The 25,093-nt window shown below is 56.5% G+C and overlaps 12 protein-coding genes across 12 annotated transcripts; 6 read left to right on the forward strand and 6 right to left on the reverse strand.

Annotated features, from left to right (window-relative positions):
• Positions 1 to 21: 21 nt before the first annotated feature.
• On the reverse strand, positions 22 to 754 carry DICSQDRAFT_171315 (uncharacterized protein; the record flags this gene model as incomplete). Its single annotated transcript, XM_007366974.1, has 1 exon — positions 22 to 754. A coding segment is annotated over one exon (733 nt), but the record flags the coding sequence as incomplete, so codon positions are not given.
• A 24-nt stretch (positions 755 to 778) lies between these two features.
• DICSQDRAFT_63528 (uncharacterized protein) lies at positions 779 to 1,156 on the reverse strand (the record flags this gene model as incomplete). The annotated part of the gene is made up of 1 exon (XM_007366975.1): positions 779 to 1,156. A coding segment is annotated over one exon (378 nt), but the record flags the coding sequence as incomplete, so codon positions are not given.
• A 5,496-nt stretch (positions 1,157 to 6,652) lies between these two features.
• Positions 6,653 to 9,680, forward strand: DICSQDRAFT_181452 (uncharacterized protein). The gene is made up of 10 exons (XM_007366976.1): positions 6,653 to 6,917; positions 6,979 to 7,044; positions 7,100 to 7,195; positions 7,248 to 7,355; positions 7,407 to 7,615; positions 7,671 to 7,706; positions 7,773 to 8,187; positions 8,238 to 8,361; positions 8,418 to 9,268; positions 9,320 to 9,680. Exons 1-9 carry the CDS (start codon positions 6,738 to 6,740, stop codon positions 9,239 to 9,241), a joined length of 2,058 nt encoding a protein of 685 aa, XP_007367038.1. The 5' UTR covers positions 6,653 to 6,737; the 3' UTR covers positions 9,242 to 9,268; positions 9,320 to 9,680.
• Positions 9,681 to 10,228: 548 nt separating this feature from the next.
• DICSQDRAFT_63609 (3-deoxy-7-phosphoheptulonate synthase) lies at positions 10,229 to 11,853 on the reverse strand (the record flags this gene model as incomplete). The annotated part of the gene is made up of 6 exons (XM_007366977.1): positions 10,229 to 10,533; positions 10,613 to 10,742; positions 10,805 to 10,909; positions 11,022 to 11,309; positions 11,429 to 11,677; positions 11,767 to 11,853. The coding sequence occupies 6 exons, from the start codon at positions 11,851 to 11,853 to the stop codon at positions 10,229 to 10,231; spliced, it is 1,164 nt and encodes a 387-aa protein (XP_007367039.1).
• Positions 11,854 to 12,304: 451 nt separating this feature from the next.
• On the forward strand, positions 12,305 to 13,849 carry DICSQDRAFT_107741 (uncharacterized protein; the record flags this gene model as incomplete). Its single annotated transcript, XM_007366978.1, has 4 exons — positions 12,305 to 12,620; positions 12,717 to 12,809; positions 12,876 to 13,249; positions 13,505 to 13,849. 4 exons carry the CDS (start codon positions 12,305 to 12,307, stop codon positions 13,760 to 13,762), a joined length of 1,041 nt encoding a protein of 346 aa, XP_007367040.1. The 3' UTR covers positions 13,763 to 13,849.
• Positions 13,850 to 13,869: 20 nt separating this feature from the next.
• On the reverse strand, positions 13,870 to 15,433 carry DICSQDRAFT_88177 (LIM-domain-containing protein). Its single transcript, XM_007366979.1, has 7 exons — positions 15,362 to 15,433; positions 15,276 to 15,296; positions 15,213 to 15,224; positions 15,092 to 15,160; positions 15,014 to 15,021; positions 14,161 to 14,962; positions 13,870 to 14,105 (listed from the first exon to the last, which is right to left on the reverse strand). Exons 1-7 carry the CDS (start codon positions 15,425 to 15,427, stop codon positions 14,052 to 14,054), a joined length of 1,032 nt encoding a protein of 343 aa, XP_007367041.1. The 5' UTR covers positions 15,428 to 15,433; the 3' UTR covers positions 13,870 to 14,051.
• Positions 15,434 to 15,713: 280 nt separating this feature from the next.
• Positions 15,714 to 16,940, forward strand: DICSQDRAFT_137670 (eukaryotic translation initiation factor 5A). Its single transcript, XM_007366980.1, has 6 exons — positions 15,714 to 15,841; positions 15,924 to 15,999; positions 16,087 to 16,169; positions 16,224 to 16,244; positions 16,313 to 16,378; positions 16,439 to 16,940. Exons 1-6 carry the CDS (start codon positions 15,803 to 15,805, stop codon positions 16,634 to 16,636), a joined length of 483 nt encoding a protein of 160 aa, XP_007367042.1. The 5' UTR covers positions 15,714 to 15,802; the 3' UTR covers positions 16,637 to 16,940.
• Positions 16,941 to 17,293: 353 nt separating this feature from the next.
• On the reverse strand, positions 17,294 to 18,093 carry DICSQDRAFT_171321 (uncharacterized protein; the record flags this gene model as incomplete). The annotated part of the gene is made up of 5 exons (XM_007366981.1): positions 17,294 to 17,472; positions 17,551 to 17,695; positions 17,782 to 17,793; positions 17,894 to 17,976; positions 18,036 to 18,093. 5 exons carry the CDS (start codon positions 18,091 to 18,093, stop codon positions 17,294 to 17,296), a joined length of 477 nt encoding a protein of 158 aa, XP_007367043.1.
• Positions 18,094 to 18,404: 311 nt separating this feature from the next.
• Positions 18,405 to 20,545, reverse strand: DICSQDRAFT_137672 (uncharacterized protein). The gene is made up of 3 exons (XM_007366982.1): positions 20,190 to 20,545; positions 19,075 to 20,132; positions 18,405 to 19,003 (listed from the first exon to the last, which is right to left on the reverse strand). Exons 1-3 carry the CDS (start codon positions 20,512 to 20,514, stop codon positions 18,635 to 18,637), a joined length of 1,752 nt encoding a protein of 583 aa, XP_007367044.1. The 5' UTR covers positions 20,515 to 20,545; the 3' UTR covers positions 18,405 to 18,634.
• Positions 20,546 to 20,782: 237 nt separating this feature from the next.
• DICSQDRAFT_171323 (uncharacterized protein) lies at positions 20,783 to 22,184 on the forward strand (the record flags this gene model as incomplete). Its single annotated transcript, XM_007366983.1, has 3 exons — positions 20,783 to 20,902; positions 20,965 to 21,156; positions 21,234 to 22,184. 3 exons carry the CDS (start codon positions 20,783 to 20,785, stop codon positions 22,182 to 22,184), a joined length of 1,263 nt encoding a protein of 420 aa, XP_007367045.1.
• Positions 22,185 to 22,225: 41 nt separating this feature from the next.
• On the forward strand, positions 22,226 to 22,791 carry DICSQDRAFT_171324 (uncharacterized protein; the record flags this gene model as incomplete). Its single annotated transcript, XM_007366984.1, has 4 exons — positions 22,226 to 22,242; positions 22,306 to 22,390; positions 22,438 to 22,522; positions 22,577 to 22,791. 4 exons carry the CDS (start codon positions 22,226 to 22,228, stop codon positions 22,789 to 22,791), a joined length of 402 nt encoding a protein of 133 aa, XP_007367046.1.
• A 603-nt stretch (positions 22,792 to 23,394) lies between these two features.
• DICSQDRAFT_155861 (uncharacterized protein) lies at positions 23,395 to 24,998 on the forward strand (the record flags this gene model as incomplete). Its single annotated transcript, XM_007366985.1, has 6 exons — positions 23,395 to 23,453; positions 23,509 to 23,835; positions 23,886 to 23,995; positions 24,048 to 24,249; positions 24,317 to 24,650; positions 24,704 to 24,998. The coding sequence occupies 6 exons, from the start codon at positions 23,395 to 23,397 to the stop codon at positions 24,773 to 24,775; spliced, it is 1,104 nt and encodes a 367-aa protein (XP_007367047.1). The 3' UTR covers positions 24,776 to 24,998.
• Between the last annotated feature and the right edge of the window lie 95 nt (positions 24,999 to 25,093).

Genomic DNA, 25,093 nt, shown 5'->3' on the forward strand with positions numbered 1-25,093 from the left:
CCGTGGTGATGTTCTGGACACAGAACCAAAGGCCCATCTTCTGTAACCATTGTTCGAGAGTGATGTCCGAGCCTTTGTTGCCCTTGTACTTGGGTGGTTCTGATGCCTTGATACGTGAGGTCTGTGATACGACAGGAGCCGGGGCGGTGATGATACCGAGCGTGGTGCGGGTTGACAGTCCTTGCTCCAACTGTGTAAACTTGGCCGCGAGTTCCTTGTACTGTTTGACGAGCTCCGTGTTGTTCCGGTTGAGAACTTCCAGATCCGCGTGGACAGTGACCAATTCCGCCTTCAGCTGTTTGTTCTCTTTGACGGCTTTGAGAGCGAGGTTCCTGGCAGTGTCAGCCTTGGTGTGAAGGCCTGTCATAGACGTGTCCAACTCTTTGAAGGTGGCGTGGGTGGTGTCACACTCATTGAGGAAGTCGTTCTGATGTTCATATAGCTTGCCGCCGAGGACGTTGTAGACATTGACTACTTCACGCCGTGTGATGTCCCTTGTTACGGAGATGGTCCAGTCGACGTAAGCTTGGTTGGTGATCCCTAAACTGTTTGCCGAGGCACGAATAGCGTCTTCTAACGAGCCATACTCGACGCCAGCGTAGATCCATTGAATTTCTGGGTACGCTTGCAGCGTAGCAGTAGGCGAAGCTAGACGGGTGTGTGCCTGTGACGGAGCCGGGTGTGTGTGTAGACCCAGGTCATCTGACTCAAAGTCATCCTCTGCCAGAGGGGTGTAACGAGAGCCTGAAGCCATTGCAATGATATCCGATGTACAAAACTAAAGGACGATCCAATCTAAGTACCCGAAATGTTCTAACTCCACTAAAGCCTTGACAATGCGCTCAAAATTCTGTCCAAGTCCACTGAACTTGACCTTTCCAAACTCCTTGCAAAACCAGTCGATGTTTTGCTGCTGATTGCATGTCCACGAAGAGCCGTTTTCGATGTTGTCGAGGATCCACTCAAGCTTGTCACTGATGCATTGAAGGGCGAGCCGATGATCGTGGGGAATGTCGAGCAATTGATCCTTGCGATCGAAGATGGCCTGCAGTCTTTTGATGACAGCGCTGACCTTGGAACCGATGATAGCGAGGAGGTCGATGGGATCACAATGTGCGAAGGAGGGCAGAGGTGGTGCAGAGATGCGGTACTGGAGAGGGATTGTAGGGGTGGACGGGACAAAGGGTGGTGGCAGTGTGGTGAGGCGCGTAGCGAGTGGTCTGTCAAGGGGCTGAGTAGAGGGTACAGAAGGTGGGAGTGCCTTGCGACGAGGGACAATTGGGGTATGCCGATACTGACGGCGATGACGAAGTCGATCTGACGTATCGTCGGCAAGGGCACAGTCAATTTGGGACTGAACGTCAAGGTGACCGTGTCTCTTGAAGTGACGACAGGTAAACTCCGGTAGGTCCGAGTCGGATGGAAGGATAGTGGGGGGGGATGATAAACGTTTCAAAAAACTCCTGGGGGAAGAGATCCGGTCCGCAAGTGGTTGAGACACTCCACAGAGGGGATGGGTAAGAGACTTGATCTAATGTCACAGCCAACGAGCTGTGCCACCAGACAAACAAAGACAAAGCTTACTGGTGAAGGGGTTGGTGCTGAGAGCGAAGCAACCACAAGTGACACAGCAAGAGATGATGCAAAGAAGTAGATTCCCTAGACTAGAAGGGGCAGTGGGAGGTAGGGCTGCTAGCTACCTACAGAGGAGATGGGTGATCGACGAGAAGATCAAGTCTGAGGTTCCCTGCCTCAGACTCCCTACTATATATACTAATACAACGGTGCACAGACCAGGTACCTATCGACCATCGTTTGGTCAGAGTTCTCTGCCTCATGTCCTACCCTCTGACCTGCCTCATAGTGGCCTTACAACTAATACCTGAGTTGTACCGAGTCTGGACCCTTTCCAATGAGTAAGTGCTCCTGCTGTCACATCAGTCACCTGCCAGTGAGTGAGGATGGGCGCTCCTGGCCGTTATGAGGTCTGGGGTTCGATCCTGGCCCCTCCACTTTCCGGTACAAGTTGTCCGCGGTCAAGGTGAGCGTCTGTCCCAGTACACATGACCCCCAGGTCACGTGGCACGAGAAAACTGTGACAGTCCGGGTCTGGGTCAGGGTAAAATAATGTAGCCGAAAAGGGAAAGGGTCAGGGTCGGACTCAGGGTTCGGTCATGTAGACGAAAGGGGAAGGCATTAAGGGAAAAGGGCCAAGTCCAGAAACGTAGTCGTCAGGAGACAGAGTGGGGGATGATAGTGTACAGGTGGACGACGGAGAGCCGGAAAGGTAAGCATAGGTCGCCAGGGATAGGAAGGGGGTTGAGTGTACACGAGGGCGATGAGAAGGAGTGATTCAATAACGAAAAGATGGGGGTGGGGCGTACCGACGGTAATATTATGATGACTCAGGTATTAGTCACGAGGCAGGTCACGGGACAGAACATGGATCTGCAGGAACTCTGACCAAACAATCTTCAATAGATACCTGGTCTGTGCACCATTGTATTAGTATAAATAGTAGGAAGTCTGAGGCAGGGAACCTCAGACCTGATCTTCTCGTCGATCACCCATCTCCTCTATAGCAGCCCTACCTCTCAACACCCCTTCTAGTCTAGGGAATACACTTCTTCACATCTCTTTACTGTGTCACCTCTGGTTGCTTTGCTCCTCAGCATCAACCTTTGCACTAGTAAGCTTGTCCTTGTTTGTTCGGTGGTACAGCTCGTTAGCTGTGACAGGTGTTCGAACACTTTCCGTTAGTACAAGTACAGATGTGATATAATATGATATTGCAAGACCATATAACTCACTTATACAGCGACCGCAAAAAATACTGCATCAGCGGTCTCGACACATAGTTTTTTGGACTAGCTCACCAGAAACCTGGGCTATCTGTAACCTGGTACATTCAATGACAAACCAGACTTTTTAAAAATATGTTGTCGGAAGGAGACTGGTGAATACACATTTTGCTAGTGTGCAACTGACCCACAATCTGATTAGGCATCTATTTGACATCTGCCAGCTCAGCACGCCCACTGTAACCTCCCCTCAACACCTACGCTGTCATGAACTTTTATGACTATATTCCTTTAATACTCGCTTCTCTGGAGCTTACTCTACAAGCCTACTGCCATGACTGTTTGCACGCTCAGCAAACGTGCTCGTATTCTTGCTTTCCGTGACCCTCACTTTAAAAAGCTGAAGACCTTCCACGAGATTGTGTCTCTTCTGGGACTTGATCCCTCTACAGCCTAGCGCAACTACAAGATTGTCCAGCAGACCAGTGACATCTACTACCGCCCTTCAAAATCAGGCCGCCCTTGCAAACTCTCTCCCCGCAACCTCCGTCATGCCGAGATCACCTTAGCGTGGGGGCTGCTTGAGATGCAACTGACCTCCAGCAACAGCTCTTCCCCACAGTCAGCCCCCAAACCATTCAGCACAGTCTCTGTGAGATTGGCTTGCATGGCTGGGTGTGCCAGGAGAAGCCATACCTGAGCCGTTTCACTGTGGTGCAGCGGAAGTTGTGGGTGGAGGGAGTTGCTGGATGGGATGTTGAACATTGGCGCTTGATTATCTCAGATGAGTCTAGGTTCAACCTTTTTGGCTCAGATGGGAGGCAATGGTGCTGGAGAAGGGATGGGGAGGCTTTTCTGGACAGGAACGTGAAGAAGACCGTCAAGCATGGGTGAGGAACTGTCATAGTCTGGGGATGCATCACATCGCACAGAGTTGGACGTCTTCACCGCATCAACGGCATCATGGATGCAAAGAAGTACTGTGCCATTATCAAGGAGTCACTGCTGGGTACACTTCATGACCACCACATCCCCACTCATCACATCATCGTCCAGCAAGACAACAATTGCAAACACACTTCCCACCTTGCCGCACATTGGTTTGAGGACCATAACATCACTTTACTCCCCTGGCCTTCATCCTCCCCCAATATGAACATCATCGAGCATGTCTGGGACGAGCTAGATCGCCATGTGCACCGTTGCAACCCACTCCCATACAACACCAACAAGCTATGGGCCGCTTTAGAGGAGGAGTGGTATGGACTTGATCCTGAGTACATACAGAAGCTTTATGGCTCACTTCCCCATCGCGTTCAGGCCCTTAGGGATGCTCATGAACTACATACACATTACTAGGCTTAGCTCTGCACCGTTGTCAAATTTTCGCCAACTCTTGTCATTCATTACACACTGCTTATATGCCACTATATGGTGGTCTGCCCCCTGTTGTTCCAATAGAGTGGGCATTTCTGCCTTGTTTATTACCAAGCATTCTATAAGTGATACATGACATGCATTGCTACAAATGACCCCTAGTTTCGAGCCAGGAGCTGCTGTGCGTGGCCCGCTATACGACGATTTTGGCGGCGCTAAGCGCCGGTGCAGTATTTTTTGCGGTCACTGTATTAGGTGTACCAGTCTCGAAAGTGATGTGTGCCCGATGACGCACTGTCCGGGTGCTGTATTTTGGAATTCCCTGACTGGTGGTGGCTATATTGATGCGCTTTTGCCGATCGTGGGACAAACCCTATGGGCGCTTACCTTCAACGCGCCAGCCGCCTACGGGCACTAGGTACCAATCCCTCTTATAGCCCATAACATGCAATCATCTGCATACGCCGAGGCTTATGCCCAGTGAGAACGTGCCCGATTCGGGTCAATTTCGGTCGAATCCAATTGTATCTAGTCGTGCAACCTGACATTTTACGACCATCCGGACTATATACGACGGCTGTCGTATTCAGCGGTATGATGCCGTCTAAGGAATCGATAGAATACAGCTTCAGTCGATTTGGGTCGACGGTAGTCGTTAGCCATCGGGTTTATTTGATTAGATTCGGACCACACCATTGGATAATATGGGGGAAATGACTGTATTCTGTCATATAGGATCGTGTTACACTACATGGTACAATACAGCTACTATTGGGCGCATTTGGATTCTGTGCAGATGATACTTTGCTGGCGCGCATGCATCGCAAACTTAAGCTGGAACCATGAGCTGTTGCAGGTTTGTTGGAGACCAGGGAAGGGTGAGAAGACAGGGCAGGGAGGGAGGTGCAATGTTGGAGACGAAGATGTCCAAGCAATGGGGAAGGAGAGTCGAAAGCTAGATAAGAATGTGTCAGCGCACACATATGCAGTCGTGAGGCACAGCCATCACCTCAAGCGGCTGCGTGCGCCAGGCGAACTTGGAAGGATGCCTCGGGAAGAGAGTGAAAACGATAAGGGTAACTGAAGTGACACATGTACCTTCAAGTGTGTTGCACATGCATGATAGACCTCATATGGAATGATGTTGTAACGGCGACACCATGCACGAGTACTCACCTTATCCTCTGGACCATGATGCAGCCTTGAAGTTCTCTCAAAGTCTAACGTACCTTCCTAACACTGTAAAAAGGCGCACTGTGTTATCACCAAGGCAGGGATGTATGCCGTACTGGCGGTCAGGAAGAGAGGAACAGAGAAGGGTTAGGGAACAAGGGGGAAGACGGCGGTGGTCTGTGCAAGCAGTGACTCCACTGCACTGACGTCACTTTGTTTAGGGCAGGTTCCCACTACCAGAGAACAGAAACTTCGTGTCTCTGCATCTTGCAGTACTGGAGACAATCACAATTGAAATATATTTTGGAGGCGGCATCACGACATAGTCCAATAGTGAGCAAAATCGTACGAGAACGACTATACTAGATCCCTGGCACAGTTGCGTGATGGGAGCAAGCATCAAGCACAAATCTTATATGGCGAAGAGAGGTCAAAACACAACTCAAGCTAAGGCATTACGGAGCGACATGCTAAAGCATTAGGTAGCGACAAGCTAAGACATTACGGCGCCGCAGCTGTAGAGACAGTAGTAGACGTCATGTCGTTAGAGACACGCACGTCCGATCTCGCGACCATCAAGCTAAGACGGACGTCAAATGGGCGCTTATGACCGCCAAATCGAACAAATTCGACTCAACACAAGTACATACAGCTGGACACGACCGGACTCGCCCCAAATCGACCCGAATCGGGCACGTTCTCACTGGGGCTTATGAGTCATTAGGGTGTGTACTGTAGGCCGGCAAATTAGCGCGGCATGACAGCCCTTTCATCTGATGATCAGGAATGCATGGAGTACCGAAAGAAGCAATAAGCCGCCTGCGTCAAGAGAGGAGTCGATCGGGGGGCGAGGGTCGCTGATTCAGGTGCGTCAGCACGGAGAGGAAAATGATGTCTAAAAGAGATGACCCGAGCGGGAGGGCTGTCGGGGCGGGGGGACCGAACGTCGGCCGGTCGGATGAGGGCAGGACGACGGGGGGCGGTGGCGGGCGACAAGGACAGCTGCGACGAATCCGGGGGAGATCTGGAAACGATTTTGGGGGCTCGAGGGGCGTGTTGAGTGATTGAAGACGGGCTGCTGAGAAGGAAGCGTGGGCGAGGGTCGGAGAAAAATACAAGTCTGCATTTTTGCATCTCTGATTTTCAGATTGGGTGGGGACAGCCACGATCCAGGAGAGAATCCTGCCTCGGCCCTGAGCGCGACGACGACGATCCGTCTGTCCGAACCTCTTCTCGTTCCTTTCACTTCCATCGCGCCCTCGACGACCCTCACCACGCCCGCCAAGCTCTCTTTCCTTCATACTCTATGCTCTTTTAACCAACCGCTCCCTTCGATCTGGCTACACGTCCCTTCCATCCACCCGTCACTCCCCCGCGTACATAGGCATGCCCCCTCAGCACCCCCTGCAGCAGTTGGGCGTCCCTCAAGCCTTGCATCCCCGGCTTCACGAGCAGGGCGGCTTTACTAGGCACGATCCTTCCCCTCTCCAGCACCGCGTACTTTCTCTCCCAGCTTCTCCGAGCCGAAGCATGCGGGAAATTTTACCACAATCGACGGTTGTCCGGGTACGTTATACGATGCTACCGCGTATTCGCGCCGCTCACATAGCTTCGGCGCCCATCATAGCTCGTAAACCTTCGGTCAACGCCGAAGGACCTGTTGTGGAAGCTCTTTACACACGGCTGTTCGCAGGTATGCCATTCTTCTCTTTGTTTGTATTCCGAATATTAACTACCCGCTCGACCAGATCGCGTTGCCTCCACCTACCCCTGTCCAAGCTCCTCCGGAGACGAGTATCGCTAGCGCCGGCAATATCTGGGCTGTCTTTCCCTCGCCCTCAGAAGTATGTCCTTCGATGCAGTCTTCATAGCTCGCTCTTGTTGACCGACCCACAGGCGCGAGCTGCGTTGGGCTTGTCCTGCGATCTATTCACCGTAGTCCCCGCCCTCGAAACGGAACTCGCATTCCTGCCGGCGACAAGGAGAATCGCCTCAGAGCCACTTGTCAGTCAGTTCTTCCTTCGTCCTGCCTTGTCCTGACATCTCTCTCGACAGTCGCCTCAACTCCGGCTCAACACCCAGCGCGCGTCGACGCAGCCACACATGATCCCTGAGAGCCATTTCATTGGTATCCACCGTCCACCTCAACTTCGCTCCGCCGGCGCAGCTGCCCAGACCGACTCTGCTGGTGGTGGTGCTCCGACCTACACCATTTCGAGCAATCCGCCGAATCCCAAGACTAGTTTCCGATTGGGCGATTGGATGTACGTGATATAGACCCCACTGTCTATCGTCATGCTCAACCTTGCTTGATCCTAGATGCTCCGCCTCGAACTGCAGCGCCCACAATTTTCAGTAGGTCCCCTTATGTTCTTTTATGTAATCTTGCTGAACACCACTAAACGCTTACGCTTACGGTAGAAGAAACACCGTATGCATAGCTTGCGCCCGTCCGCGCACTGGCGGCGCGTCTGAACTTTCGGTAGACACGGCGCTGTCTCCACCATTGCCGCTCGCGGCCCCTTCGCCGCGCTTTGCGGGAATGTATAATACTGCGCAAGGTGTCTCTCCGGTGTCCCCATCGGCACCTACAGGCCCTGTGACCCCGGGCTATCCTGCTCAACTTGCGTCGAACGCTCTGGCCATGAACGTGTCACACAAGCCGCCACCCCCACAGTATCCTCCGCTCACTCCATCTGGACGTGCTCTCAGCGTCGGCGGCAGAGTGCGCAACATCTCGCGGGACCCACTTTCCCCCTGCGTCATGTATTGGCCGGATAACGAACCGCTTCCAGAGCCCTGCCAAATCCGCCCGATTGAAACCGCCCTGATGACGGTAGGTGCACGTTACCTGCTTTCCTGTCGCCCCCTCACGCCCTTCCACAGTATCCCCCCATCATCAATACCGGTAACAAGGGCGCCGCGGAGAAGCAGCCAGGCGATTGGGTTTGTGGGAAGTGCAACTATCATAACTGGCGTCGTCGAAAGGTTTGCCAGACGTGTTATCCCTGTCAGTAGATATTATTCGCTTTGACCTCATCACGCGTAGACTAACATGTCCCACAGACGCTGAGGGCAACGGAGACTCTATATCCGCGGCTGTCCAGGCCGAACGTATCGCGCTCCTCGCAAACGTCCTCACTACCCAGTTCAATGCTCTTGACTTGAACGGTGTTCCCGCACAGCCTGAGCGGCCTCAGGGAGACTTGGCCAGTGTCCCCCCTCAGCAGCTCCGTTTCCCCAACGGAAGGAGCCGTAGCATGGGAAACAGCCGTCACGGGTCGCCTCTTCTTCCGCCAATCGCGTTCTCGGACCAGGACAAAGGTCTCTTGCCTATCTATCAGACGTCGGGTGGCCACCCTGAGCGCGTGCCGCGTGAGCTGCAGCCCTACGGCGGCGGTCTCATGTCTGATTCACGCGACTCCCACAACCTCCTACCATCCTTCCTGCAGGACATCATACACTCGCCCTCGCAATCCTCGTCGCCGACGTCGTCTTCTTCGGCTGACCTCTCCTACGACGGTTCCTCGGAGGATGCGCATTACATCCTCACTCCAGGGACCTCCAGCCGTTCGGTCATGTCGGCCGCGTCCAACCGGCAGGGCCAGTACAACCCTGGTCCGCGGAAGAGCAGCTCGTCGTCATACAGCTCCCTTGGACGGAGTAGTGGCAGCTCCATCTGGAAGCTCGACGGCGAAGAAAGCAAGACCTACTCGACGTCGTCCTCGACACGTACTTCTCCGACCACCCATCACGCCCAAGCGGCGTCTGTGCGAAGTGACGTCAACTCCAACGACCACGCCGCCGCTGCCTCCTTCGCCGACGTCGAAAGCGGTGTCACGCCAAAAGGTACCAGCGGCTTCTGGCAAGCCGCATCCCGGTACGCGTAAATGCACTATCCTATCTAATCTGGACTAGTACGTGTTCCCCGTCAGCTCTGGGTGGCAACGTCTGACAGCTTGTTGCAGTGTAGTAGCAAGGAAGGAAAAATCGCCGCACGCCGTGTACCCATTATTGCCTCCCTCTATCGTCGCTTTGTGACGCATAGACGCTCCTGTATCTACTATCTTGCTCTATCTGTCCCCGTGATCTACGGACACACTCTCCTTTCCTTTTCTTCTGGTATTGGTGTACTTGCATTCTCCCCTTTGTGTCCTGACATGCACCGCGTGTCAGTCAGGCTTAGCGCAGGCTTCGTTTCCAGAGGGTGTCGTGCGCGAAGGTGTTGTAGTCATGAGAAACGGAACTCTTCTGTAGACAGATAGAATATACGCGTATAAGTACGACATATCTAGTGTACAACATCCGTCAGCGGATGAGGAATGGAATACTAGTTTTCGCATCGAATGCAGGCCAGCGTATGTGGAAGACATCGCATCATTCCTCGATCCCGGTTGGAGCCCGGCGTTTCATAATCCTCCATTGAAAGGACCCCGATTATTCTCCCAGGTGAGTGATTCAAGATTCTCCAATCTGAACAACCTTGTCCGGACTGAAAAACGTTCTCGCACTTTCTATCCTCGGGTTTGGTCCAAAACTTGTCCGGATTCCATAGATCGCTCATTTGTCATTATCGGGGGTCCTGTGCGGAAGCCGAAGCATCACCTAGCATCACCTAGCATCACCAGGGGCAAAATACTTACGTCGCGGCGGCACAGCATGCACCGACTCTGTGTCATTTCAAAGGCCCGACGTTGGCGAAAGCTTGCGTGGCGATGGGATCGCAGCGATCACTCGCCCACGCCAAGAAACTGATCGCTAGTTTGTACATTCACGAGTAAGCACAAACATCGGTCATCCTACAACCTTGTCCTCGACGAAGGCCGTACAACCCTCCCCCGAGGGCACAAGCAACTAACACATCGGTATCTGCGTATCTACGCGGACCCGTTGAGCGCAGGTTTGCTCAGCCCCTGCTCGAGCAGCTTTTCTCTTCTCCGGCCCACGGCGGCGTTGAGCTCGTCAAGCATTTTAACAGTCGTGTCCCAATCGACGCAAGCATCCGTGATGGACACGCCGTGCTTGAGGGCGGTAGGACCTTCGGGCGGGACGTCCTGCCTGCCTGCGTTGATGTGCGACTCGATCATGACGCCTGTGATATGGCGCTCGCCCGCCTCGAGCTGGGTGCAGATGTCCGCGAGGACTTTTGGCTGGTTGTTGTGGTTCTTTTGCGAGTTCCCATCTGCAGGAATCGCCAGGCACCGCGCGACAGCGCATCAGCCTCACATCAAGTGATGGAATCTGAAGGAGAGCAGACGTACGGGAGCAGTCGATCATGATCGACGGGTGGTGTTGAGGTCGCGCTTTCTCGATGGCGGACGCGGCAGCCTTGACGTGTTCCGCAGCGTAGTTGGGACCCTTGGTACCACCGCGTAGAATGACGTGCACATCCTATCGGAACGATACATCAACAATCGACCATGGGTGAATACACACATAGAGCGAGAACGTACCTGATTACCCCTGGTCTTGACGATTGCTGCTAGACCGTGCTCCGTAACGCCCATGAACGCGTGTGGGTTCTCGGCGGAACGCATCGCATCGACAGCAACTGTCATCTGCAATCATGACGCCGTGTGTAGTATGTGCATCCGGTACAGTATTTGGAAGCCGCAATTCCCATGCAAGTAAGACTCTGGCGGGAATATAATGAAACGTGGGAGTACGTACGCTTCCATCTGTGCCATTTTTGAAACCAATAGGGAACGACACACCACTGGCCAGCTCACGATGCAACTGTGACTCGGTAGTTCGAGCTCCAATTGCACCCCAGGAGATGAGGTCTGCGATGAATTGAGGTGAGATGGTGTCGAGCAATTCGGAGCCGACAGGGACGCCAAGTTCGGTGAGGTCACAGAGGAGTTGTCGGGCTAAACGGAGGCCTTTGTTGATCTTGAAGGAGCCGTCGATGTCGGGGTCGTTGATGAGACCCTTCCAGCCAACGGTAGTCCTGGGTTTCTACAGGTGGTGTTATATGAGAAGATATTGAGCAACTAAGTAGCAAGCAGATCATTACTTCGCTGAGCGAATGGTTATGTCAGGACAACGGCAGATTGTTGAGGAACAGGAGATGGCACGTACAAGTAGGCCCGCATGATTATGAGGAGGTTGTTCCACTCCGGGATTTTTGACTTGAGAAGCTTGGCGTATTCGATGGCCTGCGCAGGGGAGTGAATGGAGCAGGGACCGACGACGACAAGAAGACGATCATCGCGGCCGGCGAGTATCCTAGCCGCAGAGAAGCGTGCAGAGGCGATAGTAGAGAGGGATTGCTGGGAAGAGACGATCTCATGTCGGAGAAGGGCGGGCTGGACTAGCGGGTCATACTAGAGATGGGGAAGCGGAAAATGACGAGGTAAAGATAAGATGTGAGATCGGAGGCGCACGTCTGTGAGATGATGGGACGAAGACGCACGCCAATGACTCGGCGGTCCTGAATGTAACCCTCGATATGCTGCTGATCCTCGGGAAGGGGGGTGATGTTGTCCTTGCTGGTGTACATGTCGTGCTCAGGAAGAGCTATCAGGGAGAGATGGCGGAGGAAGGTGGGGAGGTCGGTCAGTACGGGAAAGAATGACTCGGGAGAGGGAGAGACGCACCAAATCTAAAGGGGGTCTTTTGAGAGGCGGCCATGGTGGATGTGGGGGCAAGAACTGAGGCAGGGAAGTGGTACGAGGCGGCAAGGGCGGTGAGTCAGAGCACACGTTCGCTGGCTCTGGCCGAGTAGAAACACAGTACTGCTCGACCAAGCACTCCGAGGAGAAACCGAAACCGACTCGGAGACCACACAGATCTGCCATAGATTATCTAATCTCTCTCAGCAGCACAGCCACCTCCCATCTCCCTCGCCACAGATCTGCGCTGCTCTATGATCTCGCTAACCCGACATACATATACACACAATCGCCTCTCAACCGTTCCTGTTCCTCACATTCTGACTCCCACTTACTCGCATGGCCGTCACTCAACGAGTCTCCCTCTCCCCTACTTCTGGTTTCTGCGTCAAATCCACCGCACTCAACTCCGTCTCCTGCCCTCTTCCTTCATCCTCTTCCTCCGATGTGTCTTCGCCAACTGCAATCAACATAACCAACGGTCTCAAGGTCTTCGTCAACATCGCCTGGGACTCGAATGTCCCGCCTCCCCCGGAAGGCAGCGATGCCGCCATAGAGCGCGCCATGGCTGCACAAGCTGCCCTCGACCCCGATCAGGCTGCCGAATGGTTTGTCCCAGTCATAGTAACAGAGCCTCGATCGGACATCGACAAAGGTACGCTTGATCTCACGTCTTCCTGCGCTTCATTTCTTACTCCAGTATGTCTATCCCGCATGCAGTCTTATTGACTCACTGTCCGTTCTTCGACAGCCGGCAAACCCTCTGTCGTGTTTGACTGCATATTTAACTCTGCTCTCAAGTCGCGTGCTCTTCGCTCGACCGAGTTCAAGACGCTCCTCATCGGTACGTTCTCTACATGCTATGTCCCACAAATGCGATTAGCCACACTCACCCCTCTTGTCTCTCCAGAACTCGCCTTCCAGCGAATCGAGGCCCAGTACTCTGTCCTCCTTTCGCGCCAAATCGGGACGCCCAACATCGCGTCCAAGGGTAGACTTAAGCCCCGCTCCGTCCTCATTCCCATCTCGCTCTACAAGAACGCTCCCTCCGATGCCAGACAGGTCGGGAAACCACTGATAGAAGAACTTCCACCGTCGGCTGCTTCATCCTCCGCCACGAAGCCCTCCCCGCCTAAAGGCATTCTCAAGACCGCATCCAAGACGTCATCCCAGACACGCGTTCAGTCCGACCCTGCACCGTCAGTCGGTACAAGTGTCCCAGAGCTGAACTGGTCCCGAACAGACGACGGTCGCCTACGCATCTCGTTATCTGTACCCCGCCTCGTGCGTCCCTTCCATTTCTCTCAACTCGTTGACCCGTTGCGGCTTACGAATTCCTCGGTCTGGCATCATTTACCAAACCCGACTGTTGTCTTACCCCTTTGGACTCTCGTCGCCAAAACTTGTTCCTGCATATAACTCACAACTGTCGTCGCACTTCCTGGAATCCGTCACGGCAATTGACGTCTGCCTCGTCTCCGTCGGCTTGCGGGGCGGCGTCCCTAACCTTGTCCGACACCACGGGCTTCCTGCCTGCAGACACGAGCCTCGTTACCCGAAACGACCCTGGACCTCGAGCCCCGCCGTCTGATCTTCGCCGCTCCTCGACCTGTCCCTTACACTCTTGATCTAGACCTTTCGCAGCCTGATGCCACCATCCAGAAAGTGTTTACCGATGCGAACAGTCAGGAGAGCGCGAGGGCAGCTCTAAGCCTGAAGCGAGAACGTGCCCTGGACGTCGATGGGGCGCGGGCAGAGTGGCAGATTGCCGAAGGCAAGCTCGTAATATACGCATAGGCATGCGTCAGAGACTACGCGTGCGGATGCATAATTTGTCGTACATCTCGTACTTATCCTAAGCCGCCTGCACAAAGCGGCACTGGCCTGTGCCCATACGCTTCTGAGCGATAGCAATAGAATGTGTGCGTCGTCCGTCGAACTAATAGTGAGGCCCTATCGCGGAAAGATAGACAGTCGTCTGAACAAGGGCGCCACCATACAAATACATGTCAGAGATAGACTATTCATAAGATAGAGGTATAGATGCAGAACGTCCGCGGGAACATGGTAAACTTGCAACACCTGCTCAACCACCGGGCTTTCCAAGTAAGGCGTACCCGCTCCCTTGAGGCCCAAAGTTCTGCGCACCACGATGAGAAAATATGTGGGCGATAGCGAGACGCCGATCGACGTACCTTGCCATAACATCGTCTGCAATACGGATCGTTGTCCTTGTCCACCAGCTGCCCGCTATCCAACGTCTTGCCACATTCCATACACCTGAGGCACGCCTTATGCCATGTCTTGCCAACAGCTTTGACCTGTTCTGCAAAGTACACCGACTTGCCGCAACTGGGGCACTTCGGCGTACCCACTCCCCACTGGCGACCGGTCATGGTCGGAACCAACGGAGCAGCGGTAGGACCACCGAGAGCCGCTCCGTACCGCGTTCCTGTCATGGAAGGAACAAGGGGCACAGGGACAGTACCTGTAGACAGAGCTTTGCCATTGGCAATGAGGGGTACGAATCCCGCTGTCCTTCCACCCGCCCCGTTCCATTTCTGTCCTGCACCGTTCCCGTTCAGCTTCACGTTCTCCAGACTCTGGGAGATCCCATTTGACTCCCTATCTTCATTGCCATGCGCCGGAGTAACGACCTCCGTCTCGTCGAAATCTTCGATGAGGTCGTCCAACGCTTGAAGGGCAGACAAACCCTTATTGGGGCTCAGCGCCCGGTTTGGCTTGAGCAAAGGAGGCGGTGACTTGTTTGCACCTCCATTGAAAGTGGTGCCAGTCTGATGACCGCGGACGGGCTGCGGCTGGGTGATGGCCGTACTTGTAGCGGAACGAGAAGGGAGTGCGGGAGGGGATGCGGTACGGTTGATAGTAGTGCCAATGCTGCCTCCGGTGGTGTGCGAGCGCACAAGCTCATCGCGGTGGGGGAGGTTTCTGTGGCGGAGGTCCCGTGTGCCGAAGAGCTTTACATGACACAGCTTGCTGTGGAGAATTCAGGAAGAGTCCAAGAGACGTACATCGTGCGAAACGTACCAATACGGCTGCGAAACAGGTCAAAGGAGCGATAATGACTCGTTAGCTATATTCACACGGGATTGACGAGGCACGCACCTGTTCGTCATGCTCTACCAAACTGAAGGAGTCCAGACGCTTGTCGCACGACGTGCACCTCAGACAAGACTGGTCCCGAGGGTCAGCGGACCTCATGATCTCTGGGCGAGAAGAGGCCTACCTTGTGGTATAACTAGACGGACGTCAGTACGGGGACGGGCGGGAGAGATTTAGTAGATCGTACCTTGCGTCCGGGGCCCATAATCTAGCCGAAGTAGGTGTCGATATATGAGCAGGGACCGCAGTGCTCGTGCAGCGTTCAGGACACACCTGTTCAGCAGCGTAAACGGAGGTGCCGCATTTAGGACACTTCGGAGAGCCCCCGAAGGGATGCATTGCGGCGAGGGTGTGCGAGAAGAGGGGGTCCTTGAATACTGACTGAGGTGGACTTAAGTCATACAGCAGCTGGTATGTAGCGCACAGCATCCCGTCATGCCGACTCCGGGGCCGGGTCCGGAGACCATAGGCATAAAACGGCCGGAGAAGTACCGCATAAGGAGCGTGGGCGGAGGAGTGTCGGGGATGTCCGGATAGCGGGCGTCCGGGTTGAGCGGAGATAGAAAATCGATGAAGATGGCATTTTTCACGGTGAGTGGGTCGGGATTTATCTGCTCGTTCTCTTCCACCTGCTCTAGACGTTCGCTCTCCATCTCTTCCTCCTTTCTTCTCTCCCACTCTCTCTATACACGCCCCCTCACACGACCCACAACCATGTCTGACGACGAGCAGCACAACCACAACTTCGAGCAGGTGCGTAGTATCTGTTATATCTTCCATCTCTCGCCTAGATCTCCTCCGTCCCATAATACTGACGTCCTTCCTCTCTTCTTAGGCCAGCGCTGGGGCCTCGGCCACCTTCCCCATGCAATGCTCGGCCCTCCGCAAGAACGGCCATGTCGTCATCAAGGGTACGTCTCTCGCTCTTAGTGTCTTCCGGGCTCTGCTGAAGGCTCATCTGGTGCTGCGGACTTTCCGTCTCCCTCGGAACCTTGCAGGTCGTCCGTGCAAGATCGTCGACATGTCCACCTCCAAGACGGGCAAGCACGGTCACGCTAAGGTCCACCTGGTTGGTATCGATGTGCGTTTACATGTTCTCATCGAGCCAGGAAACCCGCGCTCACGTTCTCTCCAGATCTTCACCGGCAAAAAACTGGTTTGTGTCCTGTATGCAGTTGTGGGTGCGTCTGAATGTTCACCACTGGTGCGGTTTCCGTTCTACAGGAGGATATCTCCCCCTCCACCCACAACATGGATGTTCCCAACGTTACTCGTAACGAATACCAGCTCGTAAGCCATTTTCACTTTTCTATGTGTACCGTACCTTACCCGCCCACGTTCTGCGTAAAGGTCAACATCGACGACGGCTTCCTTAACCTCATGACTCAGGATGGTGTCGCCAAGGATGACGTTAAGCTTCCTGAGGGTGATATTGGCAAGCAGATCCAGGCCGACTTTGACGACGGCAAGGATCTCCTTGTTACTATCGTCTCTGCTATGGGTGAGGAGCAGGCCATCTCCTTCAAGGAGGCTCCCAAGGGATCCTAAGTGACACGCTTCGGTCAGTTACGAGTTTCTCATGTGCTTGCTTCGTGGACTTCCTACTCTCGTGACTAGGTTAATCGCGTGATCAAACGATGCTGACTGGCTGTATACCACAGATAGTTCTCTCTACTCGGTCTTTCGTCATTGTTGTGTTTGTGCCATTCACACGCCCACTGTTGTGTTCAGTCGTTAAGCATCAGTATCTCGTAGCAGTATCATCCTCACTGTGCATGTGTACCACTCCTACCGCCCTTTGCGCGCCATGTATCACTCTCCGTCCCTTGTGTCATACAATGGATTGCCGCATGGTCCATTCTATCAGCATCATCTTGACAGCGATATCTGTCTGATCTGGCCGCTACATCGACAGACCACCGTCTCACAACCAAGTTCAGAAACCAGATTTCCCGGTTGGTTTGAACAGCCATTTTCACCAGGATTCACCAATCCGATCAAGAGTATAAAAAAACCGCTATCAGATTCCTACACCGTCCACTTCACGTCTCCCATCAACGGAGCGCAGGCACTACCTAGCATCAGGGACAGCAGACCGAACGCGTACAGGCAAGAAGCCATAAATTATCACCACCGCGCCTCGTCACACAATCTCACCGCTGCTCGTCCACGAGCGTACTACGCTGGACTGGGGGTCCACCCATCTCACATAGTGTTGACGATAGTGATAGAGCACAGGCCGAGAACGAACGCTGCGATGACGGCCACGACGGTCGTGCCGGTGGTGAGGCCCTGGCCGAACGGACCGTCCCAATCGGGAGGAAGAGTGAGCGTGACCTGGCTAGCGTTAACGGCAGTGATGTTCGTGCATGCAGTCGAGTACGCTATGGCAGACGATGCGGTCAGCGCTCGAGCCGAGAGGCCGGACGGTGTATGGGAGGGGAGGGCGAGGGGGAACGTACCGGTCAGCGCGGAGGCCTGGCCCGCGAGGAGGTCGACCGGCTGCTTGTTGCGCGCGATGAGCTGGTTGAACATGCACTGCTGACAGCCCAGGACGAGCGACACCGTGGACGCGGCGCAGGCACAGGTGTCGTTCGCGCCGCATGTCTGTTGTCAACACAGGAGCAGACAAGACTCTCAGTACGGGAGGCTGGACAAAGGGCCGGCCCGAAGCAGACGAGTACGAGACGTACGTTGAGTGCACTCTGAGCGGCAGTGCAGTTTTGAGCCGCGCACTACGGTCCAGCCAAGATTTGGCGGAGTAAGAGGAGAACGCTACCAGGTGAGTACAAGCAGAGTGCGTACGTCTTGAAGGACGATGTCCGAGGTGTTCAGGAACTGGGGCGCAGTGATGTTTCTCCCGCCGATGGTGATGTTCAGCGCAAGGACTAGGACATTCTCTTCAGTTCGATGCCGCACGGAACGCAAACGCTAGAGCAAGACCGACCATGACCAGCAAAGAGGGCCAAGACAGCGACGAAAAGCGAGAAGGAAGAGCGCATCATGTTGACTAGGGCTTGTGGTGAACGAGAGACGATGGGCGTTGGAATGAGACGACTGAAAGCACGAGGGCTGGCCTGCCAGAGGCTGGAGAAGGAAATGCAAAGAGACGGGGCAAGAGAATGAAGGCAGAGGGGGGGGGAGTGGCGGGCGGAGGATAATGAAAGGCAGCGAGCGCCCGGTGTCAGTGCCAGTGCCATAGCGATGGTCCATTCCGGCCCTGGCCAGTCCATCATCACCTCGACATCAGTCCGAGACCGCCGCCCGCAATGTGCGAATATGTAGTTGAGCAATGCAAGTGCTCCAGTGCTCGTCCGTCGATTACGCATTCTGACTTCCTAGAGCAGATAATATACCAGTAATAATACAGTCCCCAACATCGGCCACTGTCCGTTGTGCGAGCGCAGGCCAGCGAGCGTGCACTCAAACGCAGATGTCAACGCTGCCAATCTCCAACGCCGTCCCTGCAGATGGCCATCGCTCCAGATCGAGCGCCGTCGTGGGAGCGGTGCGCACGACAATGCACGTCCATCGTCCACCCAGCATTCACGCATTCGTGCTCTCGCTCCTCGTCCTCCCCATCGAAACCCCACCCACGCTCCCGGCCATGCTCCCCATCCGTCTACGCATCGCGAGCGGCTCGTCGAATCGCTTCTGCTCGTAGTTCCACGTCGCGTACAGCCGCGCATCCGGCAGCGGCCGAGGAGCCTCCTTGTCTTTCTCCTTGTCCTTGTCCTTCCCATTTGGCATCCCGTTCGCCTCTTTGCCCTTGCCCGGCGCAGGTGCGGTGGCCGGCATCGGCGAGAAGCTCGCGTTCCACGGGGCATATACCCCAGGACCGTACGTGAGCTTCTGCGCACCCCGCGAAAGGACGGGAGGATGGGCAAGTCGCACTGTGCGTGCATAGACAGGACCCTACGCGATACCGCCACAAGGACGGGATCAGCAACCGCCTCACGCCGCCGTTCACGATGACAGTTACATACCGAGAGCACATGCCGTGCCAGCTTCGGGATCCTCGAGCCCTGCCTGCTCAGGCTCGCCACAATCCTGTCCGAAGGCGCGATAGTCCGGGCAGGCGCGCCCGGTAACGGCCTCTTCTCCTCCTCCTTCCCTGCCTTATCCTTCGCATCCCCGTCCGGCGTACCTGATCCGCTGCCCCCTGCCGGACCCTTCCCAATCGGCATTGCGTAACTTGGCGGCATGGGCGCAACGCGTGGTGGGTTCGGAGCCGTACTGCCGAACAACGTCGTCGGGACGTCCCACCTGTTGCACTTCTCGCTCTCCTCCACAAGTGCGAGCGCCACGCGATACCTCGCCGGGTTGACTGCGCCGACTTTGGTCGGCGGGGGATGCGTGAGGATGTGGTGATACGCTCCTAGAAGTGCAGGCTGGACCTGAGGAATCGCGGCTTGCGCCTGGGACCTCGTCGAGAGTCCGTGTTCGTCCTGTGGAGGGTGTGCAGGCAGATGCCATGCTGGCAACGACGCGAGCGAGGACTGTTCGTAAGGTATTGGTGTAAGGTAGTCCGCTGACGAAGAGGCCGTCGACACCTGCGCCTGCAGCGGTGGCGTAGGTGGTCGTTCGTCCTTGACCACGCCTGTGTTGTTGGGCAGACTAGCTGAATCGCTAGGCGCGATAGGGTGTGGGCTACCGTCGCGTTGTGATTCGCCGTCTGTAGGGAATGGCGGAAGGAAATCGGGTATATACTCAGGGTGGTTCCAGCTGGCTGTACGCTGGCGTTTTCGCGGGGGAGAGGGGGACCTGGATATGGGAGAGGGAGGCAAGGGAGGAGTTGGTATGCGGCGTGGCAGTGGTTGTTTGAGTGGTACTGCTGGCTCTCCTTCCATCGCGATGTCCTCTGAATGTGCGTGCTGGGGGTCGACCATCATGACCTCCGCCTTTGCGACCTCGTCAGACGGGGTGGCAATCTCGTCTTCGTACTCGCTGCTCTCCTCCTCTGAGGGCGCGTCGTCTGGCACTGGACCCCATTCGAGAGGGATGAGATCATCTTCGTCGTGGCTGAGTCCGACAGCAAGTTGCGCTGCTCGCGCCAACAGTTTAGAGAATGAGCTAGTAGTACGAAGGGTACACGACGCACCCTTGAGTTCAGCAAGATCCTCGAGCCGCTTGGCGGAATGGGTCGCGTAACGCGCCATATCCTTGCCCTCTGTCGCACAGTAGTCTTTCAACTCATCGACGCTCGTTCCCAGCTCGTCTATGGCCTCGACTGCATCGCAAACGGATATGTGATGGCGGCCTGCATGTTCTGCGTACTTGGCCACGGTCTGGGCGAGGAAGGCGAGGTAGCGGGAAGTAACGTCGGCGAGTACGAGGTTGGCGTGTGTGGATGACTTTGAGAATCCATGTGCGTGAAGAGTCTTGGTAGCAACAGTCTCGAGTATCTTCTTTGCGCTCGCGTCCATGTAAAGCAGAGAGGAGTATGGGGCAGCAGGGCGAGACTGAAGTCAAGACCGTAGTGTAAACGTCGAGTGCTGCAACTGTCCGGCGGCGGCGAAGCGGGAACGCGTTCGTTCTCCGCTGTAATCTAGACGCCGTGGCGACCCCTACTCCGACATACTCCGACTACTCCGACGAGGCTGGGACGAGGGCGCTGAGATGGCGATCAGGAACGGACCGTGCGGACGGGCAGGAGGCCCTCGACGCCATCCGCCCGCGTGAGGAGCGCAGGGGATGCTCCATGACGAGCGTGAGCCAAGTGTGCATGTCGCGCGCACAATATCACGGACAAGCGCTCTGCATGCGCAATATTGGATCCGCAAGGACGCACAGTCGATCAGATATGTACCGAGGGTATGTAGAGAGGTGATGGTGAGGATGAACGTTCGTGCCCAAAAAATTCCGCGATCGCGCAGGATGGGCTGCCCGTGCTTTGCGCTGTCGATGGAGCCGGCGCGAGCCAAGCCAGCGTAACACACCGGACTCCCGCCCGTCAGATCCATCCGCCCCGCTACTCCTCCTCTCCATCCTCTCCTACCCGCCGTAACTATCCCTCTGTATCCACCATCTCTTCTGTGCTATCCTCCCCGAAGCCTACAGCCTACATCGTTCGTCTTCATCTCCATTTTTCTTCGAGTCATCGCAAGTAGATCCCTCGACAAATGGAGGTCTCGGCTGCTACCAGCTCCAGCCCAACCCCTCCCACCGCCGCTGCAGCTGCAGCTACCGCAGCTCTAGTCGGTGCCAGCCCCGCCACAGCAGCCTCCGGCACCCGCAAAGTCCTGCACTCCAAACGATCCTTCGGCACAAAACACTCCCTCGCCCACAACCGCCCCGTGCTCGACTCGCCCGCCTACGACGCCTCCGAGGAAGACAACGACCCGCTCACCGACGACGGCGCCTCCGCCATCTCCGTGCACGTCTCCGCCCCGCCCGCCGCGCGCCCCCCGGGCCGTCCTCCTCGCGCAACGGCCTGAGCGCACGCGGCCTCGGCCTGCGCCCGCGCCACGCCCTCGCCGCGGCCGTCGTGTCGTCCGACGACGGCGGGGTCGACTCCCCCACCTACGACGGCGACGTCGAGAGCATCATCACCACGCGCGGCGGGCTCCTCGGCCGCGAGACCCCCCGGTACGCGTCCAGCATCGCGTCCACCCTCACCTCGCCCCTCCTCTCCTCCTCCGTCCTGCCCGAGAGCGACGACCCGCCCGAGACGGCCGGCGAGGAGGCCCACGCACCCGCAGGGCCCGCGGTCGCCCCCGCGACGGCCTCAGCGGAACCCAACGCGCAGGACCCCCCAGCAGCGCCCGCGCCCGCGCTCGCGCTCACGCTCGCCCCCACCGAGCCCGCCCCCGCGCCGATCTCGGTGCAGGCCTTCAACCCGGCGAACCTCACCCCAGCGGACATCCAGGAGTACGCGCGGGCGTGCATCGCGGGGACGGATCCGCACGGCTCGCAGCGCCAGTACCGCATCAACGCGCCGCCGGCGGACCGCGCCGTGCGCATCTACGCGGACGGGGTGTACGACCTCTTCCACTTCGGGCACGCGCTGCAGCTGCGGCAGGCGAAGCTCGCGTTCCCCCGCGCGCGGGCGCGGGCGCGGGCGCGGTGTCGGGCGTGCATCTGCTCGTGGGGGTGAACTCGGACGAGCAGTGCATGGAGCACAAGAACGTCCCGATCATGCGGCATGGCGAGAGGTGCGTGCGCGCGTTCTCCGGTCGAGCCGCGTGGACTAACACGGCGTGTGGTCGGGTCGCAAGGTGCGAGTCGGTGCGGCATTGTCGATGGGTGGACGAGGTGATCCCGGACGCGCCGTGGGTCATCGACCAGAGCTTCCTGGACAAGGTACCTCCGCTCTGTGCCCCGACCCCTCGTTGCTGACATCACGGAAGTACCAAATCGACTACGTCGCGCACGACGAGGACCCGTACGTGTCCGGCAACCACGACGACGTCTACGCGTTCGTCAAGAACCAAGGTGCGCCCCCCCCCTCTCCCGCCGTGCATCCCATCCATCTCACCATCGCTGCAGGCAAGTTCCTCCCGACGCGCCGCACGCCGGGCGTGTCGACGTCGGAGCTGCTCGAGCGGATCGTGAGCGGGTACCGGCACCGGATCTTCGACAAGAAGCTCGCGAAGATGGGCCACGCGGAGCTAATGGCGGAGGGGAGCGACTACGACGACAGCCGGCCGCCGTCCGGGCGCGCGTCGCCGCTGCGGCGGCAGCAGTCCCCTGCCGTCGCGTAGCTCCTCGTGCTGTCCGTTGCTTCACCTTCAATTGATCTAACGCCAACGAGTCAAGTGGAAGAGAAGAGGGGTGAAACATCTTGTTGACGCGACTCAAATGTATTGTTATTCGAGCATCGACTATGTACTACCCGGCTGTCGAATAGACGAGCGGATACCGAACAATACAAGAGTGGTCGACCCTGCGCGTCCGGTCAGTGTGCCTGTCGCTGTTCATCATTCTGAGGTAAGTAGGGACGTTGAGATTTGCGGTTGTTGTACCGTTGTAGACGACTGTCGTCGCGGGCCGGATGTGGGATACTGTGATGTCAGGGCACCGCCACACAGTGTCTGTTGCGCTGTTTCGCACGCGAACCCGCTCGGTCACATAACTTCTGCATCCCAGCGGTGTTCTTGTCGTTGTGCCGGGCGTATTGTCTAACAAACAGAATTGACGTCTCCCGGGCACATTCTAGCATTCGTTGTTTCAAGAGGCGCTACGGGACAGCGGACCGCCATCATGTGCGGACGGTTCGCGCTCGGTATTCCTGTAAGGACGCGCGGTGCATATCCCCGAGTCGCGACTGACGTGACGTCTGCGGGCAGCACGATGAAATCCAGCAGATGCACGGCTACAATGTCCAGGTCGGGGAATGGGTCGGTCGGGACCAATTCGTACCGAGGTGAGGCGTTTGATGGCTCGAAGTGGATTGTGTTCGGATAAGCGTGGACATACAGGTACAATGTGGCACCTCGGTCGCAAGCACCTGTGATCAGGCGGGCGGACGACGCGGGACAGGGCACAGCGAGCAGCTCGTCTGCACGCCGCATGCCGTCGTTGGAAGGGAAGGAGACGGATGCGGGAGCCGTTGCAACAGCGGGAGAGACTGAGCCCGTGCAGGTGGTGATGCAGACGATGCGGTGGGGGCTGGTGCCGCACTATAGCAAGCACGAGGACGGGTCGCTGAAGACGATCAACGCGCGGTGCGAGGCGCTGATGGGAGAGGGGCGAGGGATGTGGGCGAGCATCAAGGGGAAGAAGCGGTGTGCGGTGGTGTGCCAAGGGTGGGCTGGAGATGCTGCTCTGTGTGTGTGCGAGCTGACACGATGTGCAGATATTACGAGTGGCTGAAGAAGGGAAAGGAGCGGCTGCCGCATCTGACGAAGGCAAAGGAGGACAGGCTGATGCTGCTGGCTGGCCTGTGGGATTGCGTGACGCTGGAAGGTATGGGCCGTCGGTGCAGATGGGACGTAGAGGCTGACGTGAGTACGAACAGGAAGCACGGAGCCGTTGTGGACGTTCGCGATCGTGACGACGGGGGCAAGCAAGGAGTTGAGGTGGCTGCACGAGCGGCAGCCTGTGATCCTGGCGGACGAACACGCGCTGTCCGTCTGGCTGGACACGTCGGGGGGCAGGTGGACGGGCGAGCTGAGCAGGCTCTGTGCGCCGTACTCGTCTGCAGAGCATCCCCTCCTATGGTCAGTCGCCCCGACGTCGGTGGAGAGGGCCGACAAGTCCGACGCTGACCACCGCTGGTGACGACAGCTACGCAGTGCCCAAGGAAGTGGGCAAGATCGGGAACGACTCGCCCACCTTTGTGCAGCCGATCGCCGCCCGCAAGGACGGGATCGAGGCCATGTTCGCCAAGCAGCTTCGAAAGGAACCGTCGACGCCTTCCCGCCCAAGCGCGCCCAAGCGGAGTCGATCGCCGAGTGACGTGCAGCAGACAGTCGCAGCCGCAAGCAAGAAGGCCAAGGCGGAGAAGCTGAACACGTGGGAGGACGACTCGGAGATCGAGTACGTCCACGATCCCAGAACGGACTCTGACCTGCCGTCGTCCGCGTCCACCCCAAAACGTGCCCGCCAGAGTCCAGCAAAGGTAACGAGCTCCCCTGACTACCTTTCTTCACCGCTCCCTTACTGTCTGTCTAGAACCAGAAGCCCAAAGTGGCGGACCCGCAAACGTCTTCAGCCAAGATTACGTCCTTCTTTCCCAAGAAGTAGCATTTGTCTGTACCTTGTTCACAGAACGCCCGCCACCAGACCTCTTGCACCATGTGCTTGGTCTCCTGGGTATCAAGTCCGAACCCGATATGGTCGCTCCTACGAACGATGTTCACCCGCAATCCATTGCGAAAAGCATCATGTACATTAAAACGTGTGGTCTACCTCAGAAATATTCGCCGCTAGCCTCGGCTTCATGAAGCTGGTAGCACAACACTTTTCGCGAGCCAAGTCACTGCGCCTAAAGATCACCGATCCTGCACCTTCAGACACCGAACGGTCGTCGCCTGACGTTCCGCTCCACGACCGTTCGCCACG

Source organism: Dichomitus squalens, assembly GCF_000275845.1.
Source record: "Dichomitus squalens LYAD-421 SS1 unplaced genomic scaffold DICSQscaffold_22, whole genome shotgun sequence".
Lineage (NCBI taxonomy): Eukaryota > Fungi > Basidiomycota > Agaricomycetes > Polyporales > Polyporaceae > Dichomitus > Dichomitus squalens.